The 25,065-nt window shown below is 56.9% G+C and overlaps 1 protein-coding gene across 2 annotated transcripts; it reads right to left on the reverse strand.

Moving 5' to 3' along the window:
- Window positions 1-1,942: 1,942 nt before the first annotated feature.
- On the reverse strand, window positions 1,943-11,054 carry RHPN1 (rhophilin Rho GTPase binding protein 1). 2 transcript variants are annotated; one of them, XM_070802266.1, is made up of 15 exons: window positions 10,855-11,054; window positions 7,963-8,078; window positions 6,816-6,944; window positions 6,394-6,469; window positions 5,771-5,848; window positions 5,363-5,487; window positions 5,105-5,271; window positions 4,725-4,918; window positions 4,237-4,393; window positions 4,052-4,156; window positions 3,630-3,824; window positions 3,257-3,333; window positions 2,898-3,044; window positions 2,652-2,813; window positions 1,943-2,317 (listed from the first exon to the last, which is right to left on the reverse strand). In XM_070802266.1, exons 1-15 carry the CDS (start codon window positions 10,933-10,935, stop codon window positions 2,147-2,149), a joined length of 1,980 nt encoding a protein of 659 aa, XP_070658367.1. In that variant the 5' UTR covers window positions 10,936-11,054; the 3' UTR covers window positions 1,943-2,146. The 2 variants fall into 2 exon arrangements, with proteins under 2 accessions (XP_070658367.1, XP_070658366.1); XM_070802265.1 differs by having other exon boundaries at window positions 4,237-4,396.
- Between the last annotated feature and the right edge of the window lie 14,011 nt (window positions 11,055-25,065).

Consider the following 25,065-nt stretch of genomic DNA (forward strand, 5'->3'; position numbering starts at 1 on the left):
AGAGACTTCCTTGCTTCCTGGAGAGGTCGATGCCCAGCCACCCCTGACCCAGGGGAGCAAAGGCCCTGGCTTGCCCGAGGGCCCGGAGCCAGGCTGCCTGGGAAGCCTGGGAGGGTGTGGGCCTTGGGACGGGCCCTCCCCACCAGCCTGGGGGAGAAGCAGGTGGCGGCTCTCTCCCGGCTCCAGCCCCTCCTGGGTCCAGGTCGGCTGCTGGAGCGGGGATGCTGCTGAGTTCTGGACAGGACCTGCCAGTCCTGTCGGCCCTGATTAGCGTGTAATGGCTTCCTTGATGCACAGTTTTATTAATCAAATTAATACGAGCTGAGGTGACCTTGGCGGGTTCTGCTGAGAGGGGCATTCTCCTGGGAGGGGCAGGTGGTCAAGGAGGGACGCACCTGGATGTCCTGTCTGCTGGCTCGGGCAGCTGGGGGGAGCTCTGCCCTCCCACTCCGAACACTGTGCACCCTCATCACACCCACTCACCCACCCTCACACACTCACCCCCGCCAACGGCCCCCACTCCCCCCCAGCCCCAGTTATGCTGATGAAGGTGGGAGAGAGCAGGGGCCAGGTCCCTAAGGGCTGCTCCTGCTTGGGGACCCCACGGAGGAGACAGGTCTGATGTGCTGAGAGGGGCTGGACCTTGGTCAACAGGGGAGCTTCCTTCTCTCCGGGGTCTGCTGCCTGCCCTTCCCTAACCCTGCACGGCCCAGAGACCCCGCCTCCTGTAGTCTCGTGAGCGGGCTGTGGCTGCCCCCTGGTGGCCACAGGACTGCCGCCCCCCCCCCCCCGCCCCCCCACCATCCCTGCGAGAACTGCAGACGGCAACCTCTCCCACCTTCCACCCTTTCCTTTGGGGCCAGGCCCTGAGCCACACCACCGCGGGGCCTGAGGCAGTGTGGCCGTCGTGGTCTCTTGGTCTGTTCCCAGTATGCGTGGCTGGGGAGGGAGGGTGGTCCCTGAAGGTTACGGTCCAAGAAGCCCAGTTTGGTGCCGAAGGGGCTGGGGAGAAGTACAAGGGAGCAAGGGTGGGCTGCGGGTACCCCTCTGTGCTAGGCCTGGGAGCAAGGAGGCTGAGACGGCCCCATAGACACACCTCAAACCGGAGCAGCGGCCTCGGACGCCCAGGCTCGACTGTGGGGCGGGGGCAGGGGGAGGAGAGCCTGGAGGGATGGGGTGGGGGCGGAGACAAGGCAGGGGTGGGTACGGAGCTTGGCTGGAGGGGACATGGGGGTAGGGCCTGGCCTGCAGTGAGGCAGGCAGCTCCGGAAAGGACTGGACTGCAGGAACTGGGCTGGGGTCAGAGGCCCTCGATGCACACGGGGTCGGAAGAGGGGACAGGAGGTACGGAAGCAGGGAGGGAGTCCCGCTCTTTGCACGGAGGGACAGCAGAAGGCATGCAGTAGTTGGGCTCTGCTGGGACACCATTCGGGTGAGAGGCCATGCTGTGGACACCTGGGCTGCTTGTAGAGGGAGGGGCAGGGCAGGAGGGAAGCTGGTCCTTCTCCAGCCTGTGGGGCACCAGGTGGACCAGTGGGGGGGTGCTCACCAGGGGTCACTGCGGGCCAAAGAGAAGCTGGGGTGGGGCGGTGGTCCTGAGGGAGGGTGTGGACAGGGGGTGGCATGCTGGGAGGAAAGGGATGGGAGAGCTCAGCCAGGGGCCTCAGGAGCCCAGCACAGGGGCAGCGGGCATCTGAGCTGCAGGGGCCGCTGCCACACATCCCCCTAGCCTGCCCCCTTCTCCCGTGATAGTCCTTCCCGTCCGAGAGGAGTCCATGGACACCTCCACCCAGGCAGCTGCCCTCTAGTGGGCAGTCGGGACACAGGAGGACAGGGCAGCTCAGAGACAGTCTCCTGGCACGTGGGACTCAGTGCTCAGAGTAACTGTGACACATCTCGTGTGGGTGCTGCCCCTGGCCCCCGGCACTGGCTCAGACACATCTCATCAGACATCGTCTTTAATGGGCAGCTCTGGGCACTGGGTGGGGCAGCTGACTGGCTGAAGCTCCTGGGTCCTGGATCAGGAAGGTCTGCACGGGGGTCCTCGCTCCCAGCCAGCTGGAGCCTGCGCTGGGGCCCTTGTGTGGGGGGAGCCGGCCCCTCACCACCACCCTGGGCAACCCAGAGGATAAGGGCAGCAAGCAGCTCAGGGCTGTGGGGCTGGGGACAGTCTCCTTCCAGTCTTGCCCCTGTTGGCCTTGCGGTTCCAGCCGAGGAGGGGCCTGGGCCTCGGGCTGCCTCGTGAGGGCACTGGTGTCTCCTGGCCACACTCCTTCTGGCTCCTCAGAAGCCCCCCAAGGGCTGGCCGGCGGTCCCCCTGTGTTCACCATGGAAATGGATGTGGGTCAGCTCCCCTGGCCTGGCCTGCTTGTGGCCAGCTGGTGAGTGCCAGGGGACGAAATGGTGGGGATTCAGGGGGTGGGGGGTCCATGTGAGGATGGCCATGGGGCAGGGCCCCCATGGGTTTGCCCTGCTGGGGGGCAGCGCTCCAGAGGCAGCTTCTGCCCAGAGCAGCTGAGGGGCGGGCTGGGCCTCGTGGAGGACCGTCCCAGCACCCTCGTAGCATCTGTGGGTGTTTGGGGCCTGGCCAAAGGCCAAGGCTGGGGCAGGACAAGGAGTTAGGGAGACCCTCCCAAGGCCCTGGGGCTCACCGAGACGGGCAGCTCGGCAGCAGGCAGCAGCGTGACCACCTGCAGGCTCACGCCCTCGTCACCCACGCCCTTCAGCTGGGCCACCACCTCCGCGTGCTTCCACCACCTGCATGGCTGCCCGTTCACCGACACGATGTAGTCACCCTCCTTCAGGCCAGCCTCCTGCAGCAGACGGGGGGAGTCCCACAGCACCCCTCCACCTCTGGGTGGTCCCACCTTCCCTGCCCTCCGGTGAGGGGGCCTCACCGCAGCCCGGCCCCCCGGAACGACGGCAGCAATGAGAACAGGCGAGTCTCCCCGCAGCGTGAAGCCGAAGCCTCCCTCTCCTCGAGACAGGTGAACAGGCCCCACCAGCCGCCAGTGGTTCTTGGCTGAGAAGACGGACAGGGGCCCCTGGGGGGGTCAGGGGTCAGAGGTCAGAAGCCGGGCTGGGCTGCTGCACTTGGAGGAGCCCCCCGGCCTGGAGCACTCTTGCCCTCATCTCTCCATTTGGTGACAGAGACTGGTGGGTCAGCAGTGGGGCTGGGCAGGGTGGGGCCCCCCTCGAGGACCTGCCTGAGTGCCAGGAAAGAGCTGAGGAGGCGGAGGCCTGGGAGGGTGCTCACCAGGCGGTGGAAGATATCAGCTACCTTCACCCGGGAGAAGCTGGGTGTCCTGCCCTCTGGCCTCTGCTGCGTCTTAGCTGAAAGGATGAAGGTGAAGGGAGGCAGGGCTGTGTCCAAGGCTCAGGGTCCCAGGGTGGTGGCCCGAAGTGCAGCCATGCACTCCGGCCCCTCTGGGCACCACCAGCAGGAGGAGCCTGGTGGCTTTGGCGTCTGACGTCCCTGGGGGGACGGGGCAGGCACGGAGCAGCGAGGAGCTGTCATAGTGGCTCGCTCTGAGGGCTCTCTGTGTGGCCCATGGACCTTGATTGCAGGGGCCTCTGCCTGGCACCCGCGCTGGGGCCAAGACACACCCACCCCGGGGCCCGGTGCTCACGCTGGATGTCAGGGGCCTCGGTGGCCTCATGGAAGTCGTCCTCCAGGTCGAGCTCCGAGTACTTGGCCAGAGAGCGCTGCAGTGCCCGGGCCAGCACGGCCTGCAGCAGGTCCTCCCGGCGCAGGGCCCGGCACACGGCGTGCAGCTGCAGCGCCGCCTCCTGCCCCAGGAGGGCCCGCCTCAGGTGGGCCTTGCCTGTGGGACCGAGCTGTCTCATGCTGCTGGGGCCCCTCCAGGCCCCCACCCCACATGCAGCTGGAGGAGGGCGGGTCAGGGCTTCCAGGTTCATCCTGGGTCCGCCAGGGAAGAGCTGCCTCCCACGGGTGCCTGCCCTGCCCAGGAAGCCCCCCGCACTGTTGGCGCCCCATGGGGAGTGACGGCTGGAGTGGGGCGCTCACGGCGGCAGGGGCCTAGGGCCTCACCCAGCTTGCTGCGTTCCTTGCGCTCCTGGGGCAGCGCCGGGCCCCGGGCCTCAGCCGAGGACAGGAACACCTTCTCGAGGACAGGGAGCTCCGACTCGGCCACCGCTGGAGGTCAGAGAGGGCGGTGAGCCGCCACACAGGCCCCTGGCAGCATGGCACGCGGGCACGCGGGGCAGGGCACTCACAGGCGCCGTCACACAGGCCCAGGGCCGCGTGGTAGTGGGCCAGGGCGTGGAAGTGCTCCGCCTTCACGTGCACCAGGGTGATCCAGGGGAAGGGCGCGTAGCCCCGGACGGGAGGCTGGGCCATGGTCCGATGCACCAGCCGGTACTCGGCCGCCACCTGCTGGCACACGGGAGGACGGAGGGGGCTGCCGCGAGCCCGGTGGCCTGGGCCCCGGCCTCTGCTCACCCTGGGGCCCCTCCTCCACCAAACTCCCAGTGGCCCTGCCCCACGTCGAGACGAGGTCAGGGGTCGGGGCCCCCAGTCCCTGCCCTGATTGGCATCACTCCAGACGTGGGGACTCAGGGCCCCGGGACCCTGAACAGTGCCCCGAGGACAGCTGGCTTCCCCGCAGCCGCCCCTCCCGGCCCCGGCCCGCCCCTCAGCTCAGCGGGCACCCGAAGAGCCGAAGCCTGGCCAGTCCCCCGGGACAGCCGCCCCCCACCCTCACCTGGGCCGCCTCCTGGGCGAGGCGCAGCTGGGCCAGGCAGTCGTGGGCGGCCCTGGGGGCCTGCAGCAAGAGGCCCTCGAAGACACACTCCTGGGCCTGGGCGCGCATGAGCTGCTCCAGCATGGAGAGTGAGGCGGGGCTCATGTCCGGGCTGGGTGCATGGGAGAAGTTCTCCCTCAGGAGGCTGAAGGCCCCTGCGGGGAAGATGGGGCTCAGGGGGGGCTGCCCAGCCCTCGCCCTAAGCCCCTCACAGAGGGCCTGTGTGTGCCGAGCCCCTCGGGCTAGGGGGCCACCACGCCTGTCCCCCCTACCCCGACTCTGGCCCTCGAGCCTGAAAGTAAGGACTGCAAAGGCACAGCTGTGAGGTCTGGCAGCCTCACCGGCAGCCCTCTGAAAAGCCTCCACGGCACGGCCGATGCCCTCGGGGCAAGAGCGGTTCTGACGAGCCCCGATCTGGGTGTGCAGGGCACCGATGTTGAACAGCACGCTTCCCTTCTCGAAGGCCAGGGCCCGCTGCTGGGCTGGAAGCCCTGTCAGTGAGTCGTACCTGCAGGGTTGGGTCAGGCTGGGAAGAGTTCCCACAAGAAGCTGGGGGTCTCAGGAACAACCCCGGGGCTCCTGCCCACCCCAGCCCCTACCAGTGGAAGAGCAGCCCGAGGCTCCGGGCAGGGGTGACAAAGCGTGCCTCCAGGAAGCAGAGCTGGTTGTAATAGGCCGTGAGCAGCTCCAGGCCGGCCTTGCTCCGGCTGGGGGTCCGCGTGGCCTGCCAGATGGAAGTCAGCTGGGTCCTACCGCCCCCGCCCGCCCCAGGGCACACGCGGCAGCCCCTGGGATGTCACAGCTCCAGGGGGCGCCCCAGGGTCTGGGGGTGAACATAGTCACACGTGCCCTCCCGGGAGTTGCTGGGGCCCACACGTGCCACTCCAGGGGACTGCAGGGCGCTGGGGCGGGAGGCGGGGCAGGGTCCCCGGGGTGGGCACGGGCACAGAGCAGCCATTCCCAAAGGCCAGCATTCTCACGTGGGGGCTGGGGGTGCTGACACCCACCTGCCGCAGGTCCTCCAGCTCCCTGATCTCAGCCTCGTAGGAAGCTCCATCCTCCCCAAAGTGCCTGCAGATCAGCTCCTGAGGTGGTGGGGGGGAGGGTGGGCGTGGGACTTCCCTGGAGCCTCCCAGCCCAACATGGCTGAAGCCCCATAGTGAGGGGACCCCCACCACAGATGCGGGGCCCAGGGACTCGGGGATGTCTCTACTGGAACCCCTTACCCTTATTAACTCCCATGAGCCAAGTACTACCTGCCACCTGCCAGCAGACTCCTGAGGCAGAGGATGAGGCACCTTCCCGCTGGCCTGGCTGCAGGGGCTTGGGAGCCCCCACAAGGTCCCCCAGAACCTGAGGGTTTTCTCAGCACAGGCTCTGACTAGAGGGGGCAGCCCCCAGCCAGCAGAACCCTCAGAGCAGGAGTCAGGGACCCGGCAGCTGTCCTGGGACCTCCAGTTCTGCCGACATCTGTCCCAGGGTGCGTTCTGCAAAGCCCACCCGATCAAAATCCCCTCTGGCTGTGGAGGCCAGGTGGCTCCGGGTCAGACCCTTCTTCCCTCTGAGTCCTCACCTCAGTGAGACTGCTGACCAGGAAGCCCCTGAGAGCCAAGCCCAGGCTGCCACTTACCTTCAGGGGGGGCGCCCAGTCCAGGGGCTTGGTCTCCTTCAGCCCCAGGGGAATCATGGGGGCAGTGACGCCTTCGCTAGAACCAGAAGCAACGAGTCCAGACCCTAGGGCTGGACTCCGCTGTCCTCGGTGGCCCTGGGGTCACCCACTACCATGCCTGCTACACTGGACGCACTCCCCCCGATTCTGGAATGCCATGCCACATCCCTCAGGCCCTGCCTGGATGCCGGCCCTGCACACACAGGCGCTGGTGGTGTTCTCCCTCACGCTGACACATACACGCGCCTCTGGGGCCAGTCCGTGTCCCCACACACACTCACATGCACACACGCCTTTGGGGCCAGTCCGTGTCCCCACACGTACTCACATGCACACGCGCCTCTGGGGCCAGTCCACGTCCTTGCACACACTCACACACACACCTCTCAGGCTGGCCCATGTCCCCGCTGCTGTCGAGCCCCGCCAGCTCCTCCTTCAGCAGCTGCAGGCTGGAGTTGACGTCGCTCAGTTCCAGGGCCACAGTCTCCCTGACGCGGGCGTTGCTGGTGGCTCTAGAGGAGGAGGCTGAGGTGAAGCCCCAGTGCTGCCAGGGGACCCATGCCCCAGGCCTTCATCGCAGCCCAAGCTCTGGAGCCCATTCCACAGTGATGTGCCAAGGGGCCCAGCCACCCTGGGGGGCAGTGGTGGGGTCCAGGGCCCACCAGATGACCCCCTCCTCTCTGAAGCTCCCTGTGGGCCATGCGGTTTCCTGTCCGTACATGTGTCATGACTCTGGCCCGAGTACATGTGCTCGGACCCAGAACTTCCAGGGTATGAGTCCCCCCACCACCTCTCACTCCCCCAGGACACGGTTCATGCCTGTCCTCTGGAGACTGGAAGGCAACTTCCCTGGAGAGATGGGGTTGGACTCCCTCTGTGCCTGCCAGAGGGACCGGCGGCTGCCCAGGAAGGCATGGGGTGGACAGGGAGGCAGGGCTGCTAAGGTAAAGGAGGGCCTGGTGGAGCCCCGGCCTGCAGCTGGCTTTGCGCTCACTGGTGGTGGCTCGGGCAGGCAGGGCCCCCTCCCCGGGCCTCAGATCAGCACCCGGAGAACAGGTGGGTGTGAAGGTGTGAGCGCACAGGCTCCAAGGTAGAGATGAATTCCTGTCTCAAGGACTCATTCTCAGGTCCTCAACCTTGGGACACCTGTCACTTGCCACAGCTCAGCCTAAAAAGTGCAGCTGCTATGTCCATCCAGGTGGGGATATCCTCTCCAGCCTACCACAGAATCCGGCTGGCCCTGAGCTGCCCCTGCCAGTGAGGGCCACCGAGGTGGGGGCCCGAGTCACCTGTGAGCGTCCCAGCTGGGCACCATGGCTACCCCAGACCCTGGTGCGAAGTCCAGCCCTGCCTCTCGGGAGCCTGAACAGGAGGCCTGGTCATGGACTCACACGTGGACCAAAATACCGGGCACCCGCCGTGTCGCTGCCCTGCCCCGGGTGAGCCTGCCTCACGGGGGACTCTGGGAACATGGCCCTGCTTGCCTGGGGGTCCAGCCCTGGGCGGGTGTCCTGGGCAGCCAGCGCCCACCTGTACAGGTTCTCGGCGCCTGTCCGCATCCTCAGCTCCCTGTCGATCTGCTGGTGGATCCGGGCCCTGCGGCTCTGCAGGCGGCCATGCAGGGAATCTGTCGAGAGGTCACAGCCCTGCAGAGAGGCCACAGGTCACTGGGGCCAGGCCAGCAAGGACATGGCGGGCGGGGACAGGGCTGGACTGCCCTGGGAAGACGCTGGGCCCATAGGGTGCCTCTCTGGGGCTCAGCAGCCCAGCTGGAGCCCCGCCGGGAGATGGCCAATTGCTCCCAGCATCCTCCTGCACTTCTGAATTCCTTCTGTAACCCCCACGACCCATCCCGCCCACACAAACGCCAGACTGCGCACGTTTAGGTGGAGGGGATGCCCAGCCAGCTCCTGCCAGGGCACTGATGGAGAGCAGCCTGCCTGCAGGGTGCTGGGTCTCCTCTGGGCCATACTCACTGTGGCCGGGCTCCATCCCAGTTGGCCACTTATTGTGGCAAATGCCCAAACCACAGGCCCCAAGGGTCACTCCGCTCACAGGCAGCAGGCCAGGCCTTCTGACAACCCCATCTGAGGTGTCTCAGTGCGGTTCTGCCCTGCACACGGGCCCCAGGCAGAGACCCCTGCGGCAGGTTGAGAGGGTGAGAGGTTTCCTCTGTCAGGGGAGGGGCTTTCAGGGCCCCAGTGGGACTGGTGCACCTGTGGCCATTTAGGGACCTCCCGGCCTGGTCGGTCACCAGCCTGAGAGTTGGGAAGGACTTCTCAGAATGTTCTTCCCTGGACCATGTCCTCAGGCTCAAGTGGTCTCCTGGCCCGGGAACAGAACAGGGAAGAAGACACAGTGCCTCCCAGGACCCCACCCTGAAGGCACAGACGTGCAGGGCTAATGCAGCCTCTCTGCAGTGGCCGCTGTCTTGCACAAATCTGAGGAAGTATGTCTGTACTGCCACAGAAAGAGCAGTCCCCGCCTTCTGGGGGCTATAGCTTATCCCAGCCCCATGCAGGAGGCACCCTAAAGAAGGCCTTACTCTCTTGCACAAACAAGACTCATGGCACATGGCCACCTTGGATTATGGCCCAACATTTCCTCCACATTCCAGTGTTCTCAGGAGAGATCAATCAGGGAAGACTTCCTGCAGGAGGAAGCATTCTTCTGGGACTTCCAAGTGGTCCTGAGGTAACTGGGGAGAGGGAACTTGTCCCCATCAAACAATGGGAGAGAGAGAGCAACCACCTTGGATAACTGCCTGCTGGGGGACTCTGGGCAGGTCCTCGTCTGTAGATGGAAAGGGGGCTGGTGTCAAGGTGGCATCAGGCAGGAAGAAGACAAAACACGGCTCTCCTCTCTCCGCTCTGCTGGTTGAGTGTCTTCCCACTGGCCTTCACCTCTTCCCCATGGTACCTCCCGTACCCACTTGGTGCAGAAGGGAATGAGAAGAGGACACGGGCAGTCTCCCTTCCAGGAGACCTGAGAATCCGGAACAGGGGGCATGCCACAGCTAAAGCTCTACTCCTCTCCCTCTGAAGGTCCAACTGCACAGCTCCAGCCTAAGGTTCTGAGTGAGCAGAAAGGCTGTCTGCCTGGGGAGGGGCGCTCCATGTACTGGGGAGAGGCTGCCAGCCCCGCGGGACTGTCTGTCAACACAGCTCATCGGGTGTCCGATGTCAAGTGCCCCCGGAGAGATGTGCTTGAAGGCAGGAGACCATAGTCCCCTCTGAGGCCTGCAGCCAGCACCCCTCATGGCCTTGTGACCCCAGCGCGCCCTCTAGGACACAGGCTGGCTGCATGACTTGGTGGGAAGCGCAACTGTGGCCCAATGTGCAGTGATGGGTGGTGCTCACCCCCATTTCCACACCGGGTGAAGGGGTCTGCCAGCTCGCGCATGTGTGGAAGAACCCCCACCTGATGGAGAAGAGCAGCGAGCCTCTCCCACACCCTCCCTGCTGCAGCCCTGGCAGCACCGGTCTAATGGATCCCCCAGAAGCCCAGGAGGAAACGGCAGGGGCAGTGGCCAGAACTGGCTAAGTGTGCAGGCAACCAGGCCAGCGCAGGTCTGGTAACAGACTGGAAGATGCTTGGTGGTACCGGACTGAAAACTCTTGTGTATGTGGATGCCCAAGTCCTGGCATAAACACTGGGAAGCCTTTCAGTGACTCCCAGGGAACCACCAGGCTCCTAGGCTGCAAGGTGAGGCAGCCAGAGCACGTCTCCTCCTCAGACACAGACTCAAATGTCTCCACCCTCCTCCCTTGTACAGCTTTTCAGTCCTCCTGGAAATAGTCCACAGTCCACAGCCCCCGCAGGATCAGGGGTTTCAGGAGGGGGCAGAGGTGCGGGGAAGTGAGGAGGGACAAACCACCCTGCTGGGAAATCCTCCAGCCATTTCCTGTACCCGGGTGCATCAGCCACCTGTTGCTAAAAGTTCCATCAGACACAGAGCTGGGTGGCCAGGGCACAGCTGAACAGCCCTAGGAGAGACAGAACAGCTAGGACAGGAGGAATGACGGATGCCAGGGACAAACACGAAGGCCACGGGCTGTCATTGACCAGAGCCCAGCACCTGCCAGAGAAGGGGGTCCTGGAGTGTTAGAGAAAACCACGAGCTGCACTTGCGCTCCGACCTGTTCCGGTCGACGCAGGAGGGGTCCCCCAAACGCACTAGACAGGAGCCCAGAGGCCGGGCTCTGGCTCCGCACGGGTCCCCAGTTCCTCAGCGTTAAGCCCACCTTGCCTCTGAGGGGCGTGCGATACGCGACGTTTCGCCCCGGAGTCCAGCGGCGCGCTCGGACGGGAGAAACCAGCGCCGATCCCGCAGCCCAGCGCTCGCCGGCTGCAGCGGGCAACAGGAGCGGCCGGGTCTGGGAACCCAACTCCCGGCGCCCCCCGGCCGTCGGGCACTCCCACCTTGCGGACGGTGCCGGCCGCTTGCAGCCGGGCGCTCTCCTCGCCGGCTCCCGGGCCGTCCGATCTGTCCTCGGGGACCATCGCCGCCCGCTGCTCGGGCCGCGCCCGCCTGGAGGCCGTCGCCGGCGTAGGGACCCCGGGTGCTCGGACCCGGCACTGCCCTCTCCTGGGGGTGGCGGTCCCGCCGGCAGGAGGGGCGGGGCGCAGGCCGCTGAGCGTGCGAAACTTCCTGCTGCCCAATCGGCGGCCGCGGCGACTCCGACGGACAGCAGCGCTGGCCAACCAGAGCATGAGGGAGGTGGTTCTCGAAGCCAGGCCCTGCCCACTCGCGGCCGCGGAGCCCCCGGGGAATGCGGTCGCCCCTGGCAACCGCCGGCCGGCGGAAAAGGGAAAAACAAGGCGCAGCGCAGGGCCCAGGGGCAGCCGGGATTCCACCCGCCGGGCGGCGGGGCCCCCTCGGGGCTAATCCGAAAACACCCGCAATGGCTTGTTAACGGTTTTCCTGGCACGAGCGCCCGTGCAGCCTTTAAGGTCCGCTTTTCTGTCTCCACTCGGGGACCCAGGCTCTGGCCTGGTGGCCCCAGTGCGGTGCCGTCCATTGTCACACTTCCAGAACCCGCTTCCAGAACCTTCCTCGGGAACCCGCCTCTGGAGCCCACAGTCCAGAACCCCCCTTGGCAACCTGCTTCCAGAATCATCTTACTTGCACCACTTACATCTAGAACTGACTTACCTCCCGGGACCGGCCTGCCTCCAGAACCAAACTCTCCCTAACCTGCTCTCCCTGCAGGGTTACCCCAGGCCCTTCATAATTTCTCTAGTTATGGCAGGGAGAAGGTGATGGCACCCTACTCCAGTACTCTTGCCTGGAAAATCCCGTGGATGGAGGAGCCTGGTGGGCTGCAGTCTGTGGGGTCGCAAAGAGTCAGACACGACTGAGCGACTTCACTTTAACTTTTCACTTCCATGCATTGGAGAAGGAAATGGCAACCCACTCCAGCGTTCTTACCTGGAGAATCCCAGAGACGGGGGAGCCTGGTGGGCTGCCGTCTATGGGGTTGCACAGAGTCGGACACGACTGAAGCGACTTAGCAGCAGCAGTTATGGCAACTTTGGAACGCACTCAGATTTCATGTGGGGCTCACCTCACCGCACACCAGGGGCAGGAACACCAGAGCATAAGCAGTAGCCATAGCACATCTTCATCAAGTTCTGATAAAGTTCCAGCCTTGTCCATTGTAACCATCTCCCCACGGTCCCTGCCATGCCTCGGTGCAGAGCCCTGGGCCCCTCCCCAGATGGCCAGGCCAGATCCTGTCTTTCCCCAGAGCTAAATCCGGTAAGCTAAGCTTCTTGGCCAACCCTGGCCATCTGAAACAGTAGTAACAACAAAATAAGGTAATTGTTAACTCTGAGGAAAATAAAATGTAACACAGGATATGACCTGACTTAGCTGTGTATTTCAGGTTGTCCTGGCAGCTTGACCATAGGACCACCATAAGGAGTTTCTGTTAGGAGGAGGGGAGAGGGGAAGGGTTAAGAAGTGGGTGAGAGAAGCTGAAGCTTCATCCTGCTGAGGGGGAAGTCAGTAGATAAGGCCTCAGTTAGAAAGCAGAGTTCCAGATGCAGAAGCATGTGGTCCGGGACTTCCCTGGTGGTGCAGTGGATAGGAACCCATCTGCCTATGCGGAGGACACAGGTTTGATCCCTGTTCCGGGAAGATTCCACATACCATGAAGCAACTAAGCACCACAACTACTGAAGCCCACGTGATCCAGAGCCTGTGTTCCATTACAAGAAGAGTCACTTCAAGGAGAAACATGTGTACGGCAAGGAAGAATAACCCCCACTAGCACAACATTCAGAAAACAAAGATCATGGCATCTGGTCCCATCACTTCATGGGAAATAGATGGGGAAACAGTGGAAATAGTGTCAGACTTAATTTTTTTGGCTCCAAAATCACTGCAGATGGTGACTGCAGCCATGAAATTAAAAGACGCTTACTCCTTGGAAGGAAAGTTATGACCAACCTAGATAGCATATTCAAAAGCAGAGACATTACTTTGCCAACAAAGGTCCATCTAGTCAAGGCTATGGTTTTTCCTGTGGTCATGTATGGATGTGAGAGTTGGACTGTGAAGAAGGCTGAGCGCTGAAGAATTGATGCTTTTGAACTGTGGTGTTGGAGAAGACTCTTGAGAGTCCCTTGGACTGCAAGGAGATCCAACCAGTTCATTCTGAAGGAGATCAGCCCTGGGATTTCTTTGGAAGGAATGATGCTAAAGCTGAAACTCCAGTACTTTGGCCACCTCATGCGAAGAGTTGACTCATTGGAAAAGGCTCTGATGCTGGGAGGGATTGGGGGCAGGAGGAGAAGGGGACGACAGAGGATGAGATGGCTGGATGGCATCACTGACTCGATGGACGTGAGTCTGAGTGAACTCCGGGAGTTGGTGATGGACAGGGAGGCCTGGCATGCTGCAATTCATGGGGTCGAAAGAGTCGGACACGACTGAGCGACTGAACTGAACTGAGCACAACTAGAGAAAGCCTGGACAAAGCAACGGAGACCCAGCATAGCCAAAAATAAATAAATAGATAAATAAAGAAATAAAAACCTCTAGTTGCAGATGCATGTTCTTCGGAACTGTGGGATTCAACACCAAATCTGCAGCTCAGAGTTACAAGCGGTCACCCCTGGGGAGGCAGTGGGGCGCCGGAGGAGGTTCCTTCTTGGTTCAGCAGGTCTTAGAGACCTGAGGCTGGTAAAACTCCAAACCTTCTATAACAAAGTAACCCCAAAACTTGTGTTTTGAAGAATGGATGTCTAGTAATTGACAACAAAAAACATCCAAAATAAAAGGAAACTATTGGAAATGAAGAGATACTTCTAAATAAGGCGTGAATTAGAAGAAAGAACACAAACTGCATGTTACCTAAAAAATAACTAGAAAGTAAATAACATTATATAAAATTTATAGAACAAAAGGAAATTCTGTAACTTTACGTGACTTTATTACTATATAGGTATCATATATATGTGAAATAAGTTAACCAAATTAAAAAAATGGAGGAGGAAATAGCAAAACATTTAAAGCTGACATCAGTTACATAGCAAAGAAACTGAGTGTTTGAAGGAAAAAAGTTGATTAATCCCCAAAGGGCCCGATGGTGGGGAGGTAGATTTTTATCGGCTAGGCTCTGCCTCTGACTGCATAAGATTGGGTGCATTGCTTAGCCCTGGGGAGTGAGATGTTTATTATTTTTCCCCAGGTCACCATTCACAGGTGGGTGGTGGCAGAGGGTGCATCTGCAGGGGTGTCCACCACAGACCATGAGCCTCGCAGTGGAGGTGAGGTTACTTCCTCTGGGCTTATTTCCGGTTTCCAGGGAGGAAGAAGCATCAGGAGGAAAACAAGATGTCCCCCCAGTTCCCCCAGAACGTTGTCACATGGCCTTGTGTGTCTCTGTGGGAGGCTGCGATGCACTGTCCTTGTGTGCTGTCCCAAAATAACTGGGGTTCTGCCTGTCAGTACAACCAGGATGGGTTTGCTGCTGCTAAGTCGCTTCAGTTGTGTCCGACTCTGTGCGACCCTAGAGATGGCAGCCCACCAGGCTCCCCCGTCCCTGGGATCCTCCAGGCAAGAACATTGGAGTGGGTTGCCATTTCCTTCTCCAATGCATGAAAAGGGAAAGTGAAGTCGTTCAGTCGTGTCTGACTCTTCACGACCCCATGGACTACAGCCCACCAGGCTCCTCCGTCCATGGGATTCTCCAGGCAAGAGGACTGGAGTGGGGTGCCACTGCCTTCTCCAAGGATGGGTTTGGATCCCCACAAAAGCACAAATACACCACGTCAAGAAAGGAAAAGAGACCAATTACCAACACACAGGGAGATGCTACAGACTGTGAGAAAACATCATGACGGTAAACTGGTCTGGAGAAGATGGATGATTCTGTTCCCAAATGTGATCAAAGCTGACCCCAGAAAAGGGGGAAAACAAGGATAGAGCAGTGTTCAGTTCAGTCGCTCAGTCGTGTCCGACTCTTTGCGACCCCATGAACCGCAGCACGCCAGGCCTCCCTGTCCATCACCAGCTCCCAGAGTCCACCCAGATCCATGTCTATCGAGTCGGTGATGCCATCCAACCATCTCATCCTCTATCGTCCCCTTCTCCTCCTGCCCTCAATCTTTCCCAGCATCAGGGTCTTTTCAAATGAGTCAGCTCTTTGCGTCAGGTGGCCAAAGTATTGGAGTTTCAGCTTCAGCATCAGTCCTTCCAATGAATACCCAGGACTGATCTCCTTTAGAAAGGACTGGTTGGATCTCCTTGCAGTCCAAGGGACTCTCAAGAGTCTTCTCCAACACCACAGTTCAAAAGCATCAATTCTTCAGTGCTCAGCTTTCTTTGTAGTCCAGCTCTCATGTCCATACGTGACCACTGGAAAAACCATAGCTTTGACTAGATGGACCTTTGTTGACAATGTAACGTCTCTGCTTTTGAATATGCTATCTAGGTTGGTCATAACTTTCCTTCCAAGGAGCAAGCGTCTTTTAATTTCATGGCTGCAATCACCATCTGCAGTGATTTTGGAGCCCCCAAAATAAAGTCAGCCACTGTTTCCCCATCTATTTGCCATGAAGGGATGGAATCAGATGCCATAATCTTAGTTTTCTGAATGTTGAGCTTTAACTGAAGTTTTTCACTCTCCACTTTCACTTTCATCAAGAGGCTTTTTAGTTCCTTTTCACTTTCTGCCATAAGGGTGGTGTCATCTGCATATCTGAGGTGATTGATATTTCTCCGAGCAATCTTGATTCCAGCTTGTGCTTCTTCCAGCCCAGCATTTCTCATGATGTACTCTGCATAGAAGTTAAATAAGCAGGGTGACAATATACAGCCTTGACGTACTCCTTTTCCTATTTGGAACTAGTCTGTTGTTTCATGTCCAGTTCTAACTGTTGCTTCCTGACCTGTATATAGGTTTCTCAAGAGGCAGGTCAGGTGGTCTAGTATGCCCATCTCTTTCAGAATGCTTCTGTTAAGTCCCTACCATTTCTGTCCTTTATTGAGCCCATCTTTGCATGAAATGTTTCCTTGGTATCTCTAATTTTCTTGAAGAGATCTCTAGTCTTTCCCATTCTGTTGTTTTCCTCTATGTCTTTGCATTGATCACTGAGGAAGGCTTTCTTATCTCTCCTTGCTATTCTTTGGAACTCTGCATTCAAATGGGTATATCTTTCCTTTTCTCCTTTGCTTTTTGCTTCTCTTCTTTTCACAGCTATTTGTAAGGCCTCCCCAGACAGCCGTTTTGCTTTTTTTGCGTTTCTTTTTCTTGGGGATGGTCTTGATCCCTGTCTCCTGTACAATGTCACGAACCTCCATCCATAGTTCATCAGGCACTCTCTCTATCAGACCTAGTCCCTTAAATCTATTTCTCACTTCCACTGTATAGTCATAAGGGATTTGATTTAGGTCACACCTGAATGGTCTAGTGGTTTTCTCCACTTTCTTCAATTTCAGTCTGAATTTGGCAATAAGGAGTTCACGATCTGAGCCATAGTCAGCTCCTGGTCTTCTTTTGCTGACTCTGTAGAGCTTCTCCTTCTTTGGCTGCAAAGAATATAATCAATCTGATTTCAGTGTCGACCATCTGGTGATGTCCATGTGTAGGGTCTTCTCTTGTGTTGTTGGAAGAGGGTGTTTGCTATGACCAGTGCATTTTCTTGGCAAAACTCTATTAGCCTTTGCCCTGCTTCATTCTGTACTCCAAGGCCAAATTTGCCTGTTACTCCAGGTGTTTCTTGACTTCCTACTTTTGCATTCCAGTCCCCTATAAGGAAAAGGACACCTTTTTTGGGTGTTAGTTCTAGAAGGTCTTGTAGGTCTTCATAGAACCATTCAACTTCAGTTTCTTCAGCATTACTGGTTGGGGCATAGGCTTGGATTACTATGATATTGAATGGTTTACCTTGGAAACGAACAGAGATCATTCTGTCATTTTTGAGATTGCATCCAAGTACTGTATTTTGGACTCTTTTGTTCACCATGATGGCTACTCCATTTCTTCTGAGGGATTCCTGCCCACAGTAGTAGATATAATGGTCGTCTGAGTTAAATTCACCCATTCCAGTCCATTTTAGTTTGCTGATTCCTAGAATGTCGACGTTCACTCTTGCCATCTCCTGTTTGACCACTTCCAATTTGCCTTGATTCATGGACCTGACATTCCAGGTTCCTATGCAATATTGCTCTTTACAGCATCAGACCTTGCTTCTATCACCAGTCACATCCACAACTGGGTGTTGTTTTTGCTTTGGCTCCATCCCTTCATTCTTTGTGGAGTTATTTCTCCACTGATCTCCAGTAGCATAATGGGCACCTACCGACCTGGGGAGTTTATCTTTCAGTGTCCTATCTTTTTGCCTTTTCATACTGTTCAAGGGGTTCTTAAGGCAAGGATACTGAAGTGGTTTGCCATTCCCTTCTCCAGTGGACCACATTCTGTCTAGAACAAACTGCTAGAAGGGGCATTAGACTCGACAGTCCTGCAACAAATCCATCTGAGAGCAAACCCACCCCCCCGCAAAACCCCGGCCCACCCCCCACCCCTCCCTTCCCGCTCCTCAGAGGATCCCGGCCTGTGGAAAACGGAGAGACATGGAACGGCTTACAAAGGTCAGAGGATCATGGCTACCGAGGAGAGGGCAGGAAGCCCTTCATGACTCTACCCACACAGCTGAGTGTCAGAACCTGCTGTTGTCTGCCTGCCCTGCCCCTGTTGTTACAGAATCCACCTGGGAGGGGCAGCCAGTCAGCCCCAGAAGGCGGAAACCTCCGTGCAAGAAATTTAACCAAAAAAAACCTCTGTTAGGACTAATTAGATAATTTGGTAAGGTAGCTAATGTTAAGCTAACTATGTTATGGGCTGAATTTTACCCCCTTTCCAAAGTCCTGTGTTGAAGCCGTAATCCTAGAGTGATAGGATTTGGAGGTGGGGCCTGTGGGAGTGATTAGCGTTAGATGTACATCAAAGCTGTATGTCGTCACCCTGCTTATTTAACTTATATGCAGAGGACATCATGAGAAATGCTGGGCTGGATGAAGTACAAGCTGGAATCAAGATTGCCAGGAGAAATATCAGTAACCTCAGATATGCAGATGACACCACCCTTATGGCAGAAAGTGAAGAACTAAAGAGCCTCTTATGAAAGTGAAAGAGGAGACTGAAAAAGTTGGCTTGAGGCTCAACATTCAGAAAACTAAGATCATGGCATCTGGTCCCATCACTTCATGGCAAATAGATGGGGAAACAATGGAAACAGTGTCAGACTTTATTTTTTGGGCTCCAAAATCACTGCGGATGGTGAGTGCAGCCACGAAATTTTTAAAAGACACTTGGTCCTTGGAAGAAAAGCTATGACCAACCCAGACAGCATATTAAAAAGCAGAGACATTACTTTGCCAACAAAGGTCGTCTAGTCAAAGCTATGGTTTTTCCAGGAGTCATGTATGGATGTGAGAGTTGGACCATAAAGAAAGCTGAGTGTCAAAGAATTGATGCTTTTGAACTGTGGTGTTGGAGAAGACTCTTGAGAGTCCCTTGGACTGCAAGGAGGTCCAACCAGTCCATCCTAAAGGAGATCAGTCCTGGGTGTTCATTGGAAGGACTGATGTTGAAGCTGAAACTCCAATACTTTGGCCACCTGATGCAATGAACTGACATTGGAAAAGACCCTGATGCTGGGAAAGATTGAAGGCAGGAGGACAAGGGGGGCAACCGTGGATGAGATGTTTGGATGGCATCACTGACTTGATGATCATGAGTTTGAGCAAGCTCCTGGAGTTGGTGATGGACAGGGAAGCCTGGTGTGCTACAGTCTACGGTGTTTCAAAGAGTCAGACGTGACTGAGCAACTGAACTGAACTGACCTGAGGGTGTGGACCCCACAATGCGATTAGTGTGTTTATAAAAAGAGCGATACCAGGGGGTTCCCTGGCGGGCCCATAGTTAGGACTCTCCACTTTTCACTGCCAAGGGCCCAGGTTTGGTCCCTGGTTGGGGAACTAAGATTCCACAAGCTGTATGGTGGGACCAAAGAAAATAACAGGAGAGAGAGACCAGAGTTTGCTTTCTCAGCCACATGAGGACACAGTGAGAAGGTGGCCGTCTGCAAACCAGGAAGAGAGTCAGTCTTCACAGGAGCTGAATTGGCTGGCTCCTCGATCTTGGACTTTGCCTTCAGAACTGTGAGAAAATTAATTTTTCTCCATGGCAGTACAAGTCCTGATGGGCTCTGGCTCACAATTTTACACGGATCGGTACTTTGCACATGCAAACCAGATGGGCTTTCAATGTGAACCATCTTTGAATTGGAAGAAAGCTGGGCTCTGTTCTGAGAGCCCATCTGGAGAGTCACTGGCTGGCCCAAGACCCAGCGGCCATGCAGCTGGAGGAGCCAGGACCCTCACGGCATCCAGCACCTTCTCCACACACATCCTGCTCCATGGGGAATGCCCAAGGGAGCCAAAAATGTACTAGGAGAAGGAGGTGGGACAGAGAAACCCAGAGAGAGCAGCTGATTCTAGAAAATTCCCATCTGGTCTGGATCGAGTTACTTTGATTGATGAGGCACTGCAGGATTTGGGTCTGGGAGCTTTCAGTTTGTTGCTAAATGTCAGGTGACTTGGTGAAAAGTTGTGGCACTTTCATTGACTTTCTCTCTGGTCCCAAGTCTCAATTAGGACGGTGCTGACACTGTTTATTTACATTTGCATTTTTTTCAGAATGAGGGGCAGAGGAGTCAGGCTCCGGAGGCCCAGGATTGGCAAAGAATTCCATTACTCACATACTTGCTCACTGTTGTGGCATGCTAAGATTTTGGAGTTTTGGTGTGTGCCTCTACTTAGAGGGTATGCAACATAAATTGAAGAATAAATAACCGTAAAGCCCGAAGGGAGCATGATATACTGCTGTGTGCGAGCCACTTGTCTGTGACAAATGGCATACCAGGCACCGCAGGACCACAGGAAGCCTTAATCAATGGTGGTAATAGCCACCGATGCATCACTGTGAGGGCGTCACCGAGGGACTGACGCTGGAGAAGAATCAACGGGATGTGAAAAAGGAATTGTTTGTAAATACAATCAACAATTTTGTGTTCCTGAGAAAGCCATTCATCATTGGGAAACCACCTTTAGTAAAAGATGCACCCGGCTTCCCAGTGAGGTGGGGCCATCAATCCTTCCCAAGCCCTGGGGCCAGCTCAGGGCTGTCAAAGGCTCAGGGAACAGACACACGTATTTATTCTTATTTGAAGGCAAATTGAGAGTCATTTTTTTGGAGGGAAAGTGAGCAGAGGGCACCTATAAAAGTCTCTTGGGAGCAGAGAGAGCTCCTGAAAAGTCTTCTTCTTTGGGGCACCTGGCCCGGGCCCCCGAGTGCCCAGCACACTGTCCTTGGCCACGTCTGCGCTCTCTCCCTCCAGGACACGTGGTGCATGTGGGGTGGGAAGGAGAGGTCTCTTTGAGCAAGGAAGGTGCTTCTGGGGAAATGGTTCTTTAGGAGGATGAGGTCTAAGGAAGGTCCTTGTAGTCTGGAATTGTGGCCTGGCTCCACAGACATTTTTCTGGCCCCTCTGGGGAACTGGTTTCATCCTTACAACACTGCAAGGTGAGGACTCCCAGAGCATGGCGGTTACTGGTCTGATCCCGGGCAGATGGCTGGAGGTGCCTGCAGGTCTTTCCCCGCTGAGGCCTCCCCACAGTCCTCTTGGTGGATCCTGTGGCTGAAGGACCACCTTGTGCTCTGGAGGAGTGGAGGCCAGGTTGGGGCAGGCTGCAGGCAGGGCCGCCTGTGCTGGGACAGTTATGGACAGGTGGCACGGCCATTCATGGCAGCGCCAGGGAGAGGAGGAGCGGCTGGGGCAGCAGGGCTGGGCCACAAGCCACCCAGAGGGATGGGGCGGGAGGGGCGGGCTCCAAGGAGCGCCCATGAGCGTGGCCTTGTCCCACGCCACCGACAGCCCACGGGACACGGCCAGGAAAGGTGGTGGAGGGCGTTGGAGACCTTGCCAGGGCCTGTCAGCAGGGTGTGGGGGCAAAAGGCTGCTCTGAGAGAATCAAAAGTGAGCCAGAGGACAGGAAGTGAGCACATGTGGCGAGTTCTGCTCTGGGGGCGCAGAGAACTGGTGGGACACGTGGCTGTGGGGTCCGGGGAGAGCTGAGGGGCTGGCTGGCCTTTAACGGAGGGAGCTGCAGGCATAGGAGGAAGTACAGGAGGTACAGCCGCAGGTACAGGAGGAGGCAGAGCCCGGGTCACAGGCAGGGCGCACGTGGGTGGGGGATGCAGACGCTCCCTGCCGGCTGCTGCTGCGTGTTGGTGACATAGGAAGCAAGGTCCTCGCTGAGAGTGGGCCGGGGAGGGGTGCTGGAGGTCACAGCAGGGGAGGAGGGGGACAGCTAAGGACAGGGAGTGGGGATTCCTGGCAGGGGGGCCCCCGCTGGCGTGTGGCTGCCCGGACGCCTGGGTTTAGCCAGGGTTTAAATGGGTGAGGGGGCAGCCGAGTGTGCTTTGCAGATGGACTGTGCCTCTGATAGACTGTGGCACCTAGGAGAAGGAAAACACCCTTCATCCCAAAGACTCATTCCTTAGCGACCTGATCCAGAAAGACTCAGTTTCTGGGTGGAGGTAACTCTGACGTCACAACTGAACACCCTGTTGTCAGGCTGTCTGGGATACAATTTATGAAATGTGTTTGCCGCCTCCCACTCAGTCAACTGACAACAAGGCTCTTATGCCAAATCCTGGACCACCTAGACGTAGCTTCCCTCGAAAATATATATCATCAGAAAATATGCATCATTTATTTACCAAGCAAAAAAGGGGCATAATTCAGTGGAACCAAAGCTTCCTTCTCCCTGAAAACCTGTTTCTATTTTCCACGTATGACTAATTTTTAATCTCAGTGACTGAGCGGTAATGCCATTGTCACTGATGCTGACAATGGGGTTTTTTAAGAAGCATATGATAGATGTCGCCTTCATGGTATCCTTTTTTGGTTATCGCTCCTGTGGCGTTCAGAATAAAATGAGTTCAGCCTCCGTGAGGCTCTAGCAAATCCAGGCGCAATTGTAGATTAGATGCCATCTTTATGCAAAACTTGCCCCGCACAGACTTGGCTGGCAGCGAGAGGTCGTAGAGACGACGGAAGACTTCCGTCTGGCCATTATTCACCAAAGCAGGAAAACAGCTATTTACCTAACGCCCATTTGTTAAGAGAGTAGGAATGGAATCTTTAATAACGTCAAACAAAGGCACCAGGAGTTATAAAACAACAACCAAATTGTAAAATAAGGAGCATGTTTGTAACGGCCTCCTCTGTTTTCACCTAAGGTATGTTTTTAGGTGGTTTACCTGTGATGGGGTTTTAGGGTCACAGGACACCCCACCCATGCAGACATGAAACCTGGAGCCCTGAGTGCCATCCTCAACTCCTCTCATCCCCAGCTTCATCACCCTGAGCTGGCTGACCTCACCGCTGTCTCCCAAGGGACCAGGCACAGTGTTGCCCGCAGGATTCCCTGCCCCACAAGCTGTCTTGCCCACTGAGGTCCATTCAACGCTCTAAGTGCAGTGGGAGGGGGTGGTTATCTTCCCTAACCTGACAGCACCTTGCCAACCCGGTGTCTGCACCATCACATCCACGCCCACCAGCCCTTCCCCAAACCCAGCCTGCACGTGCACATGCACGTTCACACACACGTGTTCACACTCACACACACTTGGGCGAAGACCTCCTTGTTGTCCCCACTGTCCTGGCACAGTGAGCGCGTGGCGAGTGGGGCCCGGAGGGGGACTTTCCTTCTGGTCCCCCTTCTGTGCACGAGCCTGCAGGGCCCTGAGCCTGAGCGGCCGCGCTGGAAATGGGCCCGGGCTGCTGCTCGGGGCACATCCTCTGGGGCAGGGGGGCGCCCTGGACCCGAGTCTCCGCCTTCGCCCCGGGTCGTCCAGGTCGTGGAGCCACCCGCCGCATTCCTGAGTTCTTAGCTGCCTTCTTTCTCTTTGTTGCCTACTGGCATTCATCTTGTAACAAACACCCTGAGTTAACAGCATTTTTTTCCTCTTCCTTTTGGCTGGTGCCTCTAAGGCCGTAAGTACTCACGCAGAATTGGCAAATGGGCTGTTTCCAGTGGAGTTATGCTTGCCTTCAAGATGGTCAATTGTGAGGTTTAAAAATATAAAGATAATGACACGTAAAACGCAGGGAAACGCTCAGGACTTGTTAACTGAAACTCTGCCTAGAGACCGTTTCCCTGGTAATGGCGTCAGGACACCGAGCACCTGCTGGTGTGCCTGTCGGTCCCGGGGGAGATTCAGAGAGGCGTCCTGAGCAGTGTGCCTGGCTCTTCTCTTGGCTGTGGGTGGACGTGATTTAGCTCTTGCTGTGTTTTAGAGGTAGACGCGGCCAGTGGGACCACCGGCCACAGGTATGACGGACAATAGGCTGCCCCTGCACGTGGGCCCAGGCTCACCCCCTCACCGACTGACCTGCTGCCCACCTGGGCTCCTCTGTGAGGCATCTCCACTGTGTTTTCTTACAGTTGCAGACAGACAATTATAGATAAAGAAGCCATGATGGGAGACGGTCCAGTATCCGGTTTGAAGCCTTTCTTGGTGAAGGATAAGTTTGCCCTCAGGAGGTCGCTAAGAGTCAGACACGACTGAGCGACTTCACTTTCAATTTTCACTTTCATGCACTGGAGAAGGAAATGGCACCCCACTCCAGTGTTCTTGCCTGGAGAATCCCAGGGACGGGGGAGCCTGGTGGGCTGCCATCTACGGGGTCGCACAGAGTCGGACACGACTGAAGCGACTTAGCAGCAGCAGGAGGTAACTGAATGCTTCTGGGCAGACGTGGCCTTTGCTCAGTGAATTGTGATTTTTGTTAATGAGCTGGCTCAGCTCTTGAAACAGCCTAGTCTAACTGACCTGATCCCTGGACTAACGGAAAATAGGATGGGAGCAGCCTGTGCACACACACGAGGCCCAGGTGGTACCAAGCAAGGAGACTGTCGGGCTGGGGAGGAAGACAGAAGGGCAAGCCTGTCACTCTCTTGTGAAGTTTGTGTTTCTTCCAGCCGGAGTCATCATTTCAGTGTTGGCTTTGCATTTCCTCCCTTGGGATTCACATTACATTTTTTTTTTCATTAAAAGAATAGGGAGAATACTGACCAGATGAACCTAGAAAACCCAAAGAAACAGAAAGTGAAGGAGCCAAGTCAAAAAATCAGGAGATGTGGGAAAGACCAGTTTTGAATCGTTCATTTGCTGTTAAATGTTCCATTTTTAAACTTACAGTCTTCAGTAAGTTATATTCTTTTTTTTTTTTAAACCCACAAGCCTTTCTTCATTTCCATGTCATCTTGATAGTTTTTAAAATATGCACTTCGTGTTCTTGTGAAATACCTTGATTTCTAATTTCAGAAGGCTGCCTTCTGCGTTGTGCCTGGTCCTTGGGATCGGGCCTGGTGGGGGGTTGTCGGTTATTCCTCCTGAGAACCCTTTGGCGTGGCTGCCACCTGCTTACTGAGTTCTGAGGAAGTCGCTGGCCAGGGGTGTCTCAAAGGCCTGGATATGACTTGCTCACTTCCTGAGGATCATGTCTGGTCTTTCCAGGGGCCACCTGTAGGACACACTGGTGGTGGTCGCTTTTATGTTTTAACAGTTCTAACCATTTACTGCAACATGAAATTGTTCTCAGGAAAGCTCTGTCTTTTATGACTCACAGCAGTACCTGAAAGAAGAAAATACCTTCTCCGTTTCCAAAGATACTGGGTAAGCTTTGTTCTGTGTCCCTTTCCTCTGTGCAGGTGAGCATATGGTGGGAGGGGCAGTGACGTCACCTCTGTCCTGAGTCTGGCCTTGGCCGTGGGCTTGGGACCTGCCCTCCCTGGTTTTAATCCAGTCTTCGCTTTCACGTGGGCAGAAGTTGAGAATGCAGTAGAACCACAGAGTGACTGGCAACGAGCTGCCGCAGGGAAGCAGTCTCCTGCTTGTTCTGTGAGAGCCCACACGTCAGGCCACAGACCTGAAGACTGGCCCTCTCAGTCGCCCTTGGTCCTCCTTTTCAGGGTTTTCCTTTTAAATAAAGAATCTCGTCAGAAATAATTGTAAACAAGCTAACAATCAATGTAACCAAATTGTG

This window comes from Bos indicus, chromosome 14 (assembly GCF_029378745.1).
Source record: "Bos indicus isolate NIAB-ARS_2022 breed Sahiwal x Tharparkar chromosome 14, NIAB-ARS_B.indTharparkar_mat_pri_1.0, whole genome shotgun sequence".
Classification (NCBI taxonomy): Eukaryota; Metazoa; Chordata; class Mammalia; order Artiodactyla; family Bovidae; genus Bos; species Bos indicus.

Coding starts and splice junctions, on each gene's coding strand:
- RHPN1 (XM_070802265.1), bottom strand. CDS start 10,935: ATGGTCCCCGAGGACAGATCGGACGGCCCGGGAGCCGGCGAGGAGAGC. Junction 3,825..4,051: donor CAAGGAACGCAGCAAGCTGG/GTGAGGCCCTAG, acceptor TCGGTCCCACAG/GCAAGGCCCACCTGAGGCGG. Junction 3,334..3,629: donor CGAGGCCCCTGACATCCAGC/GTGAGCACCGGG, acceptor TCATCCTTTCAG/CTAAGACGCAGCAGAGGCCA.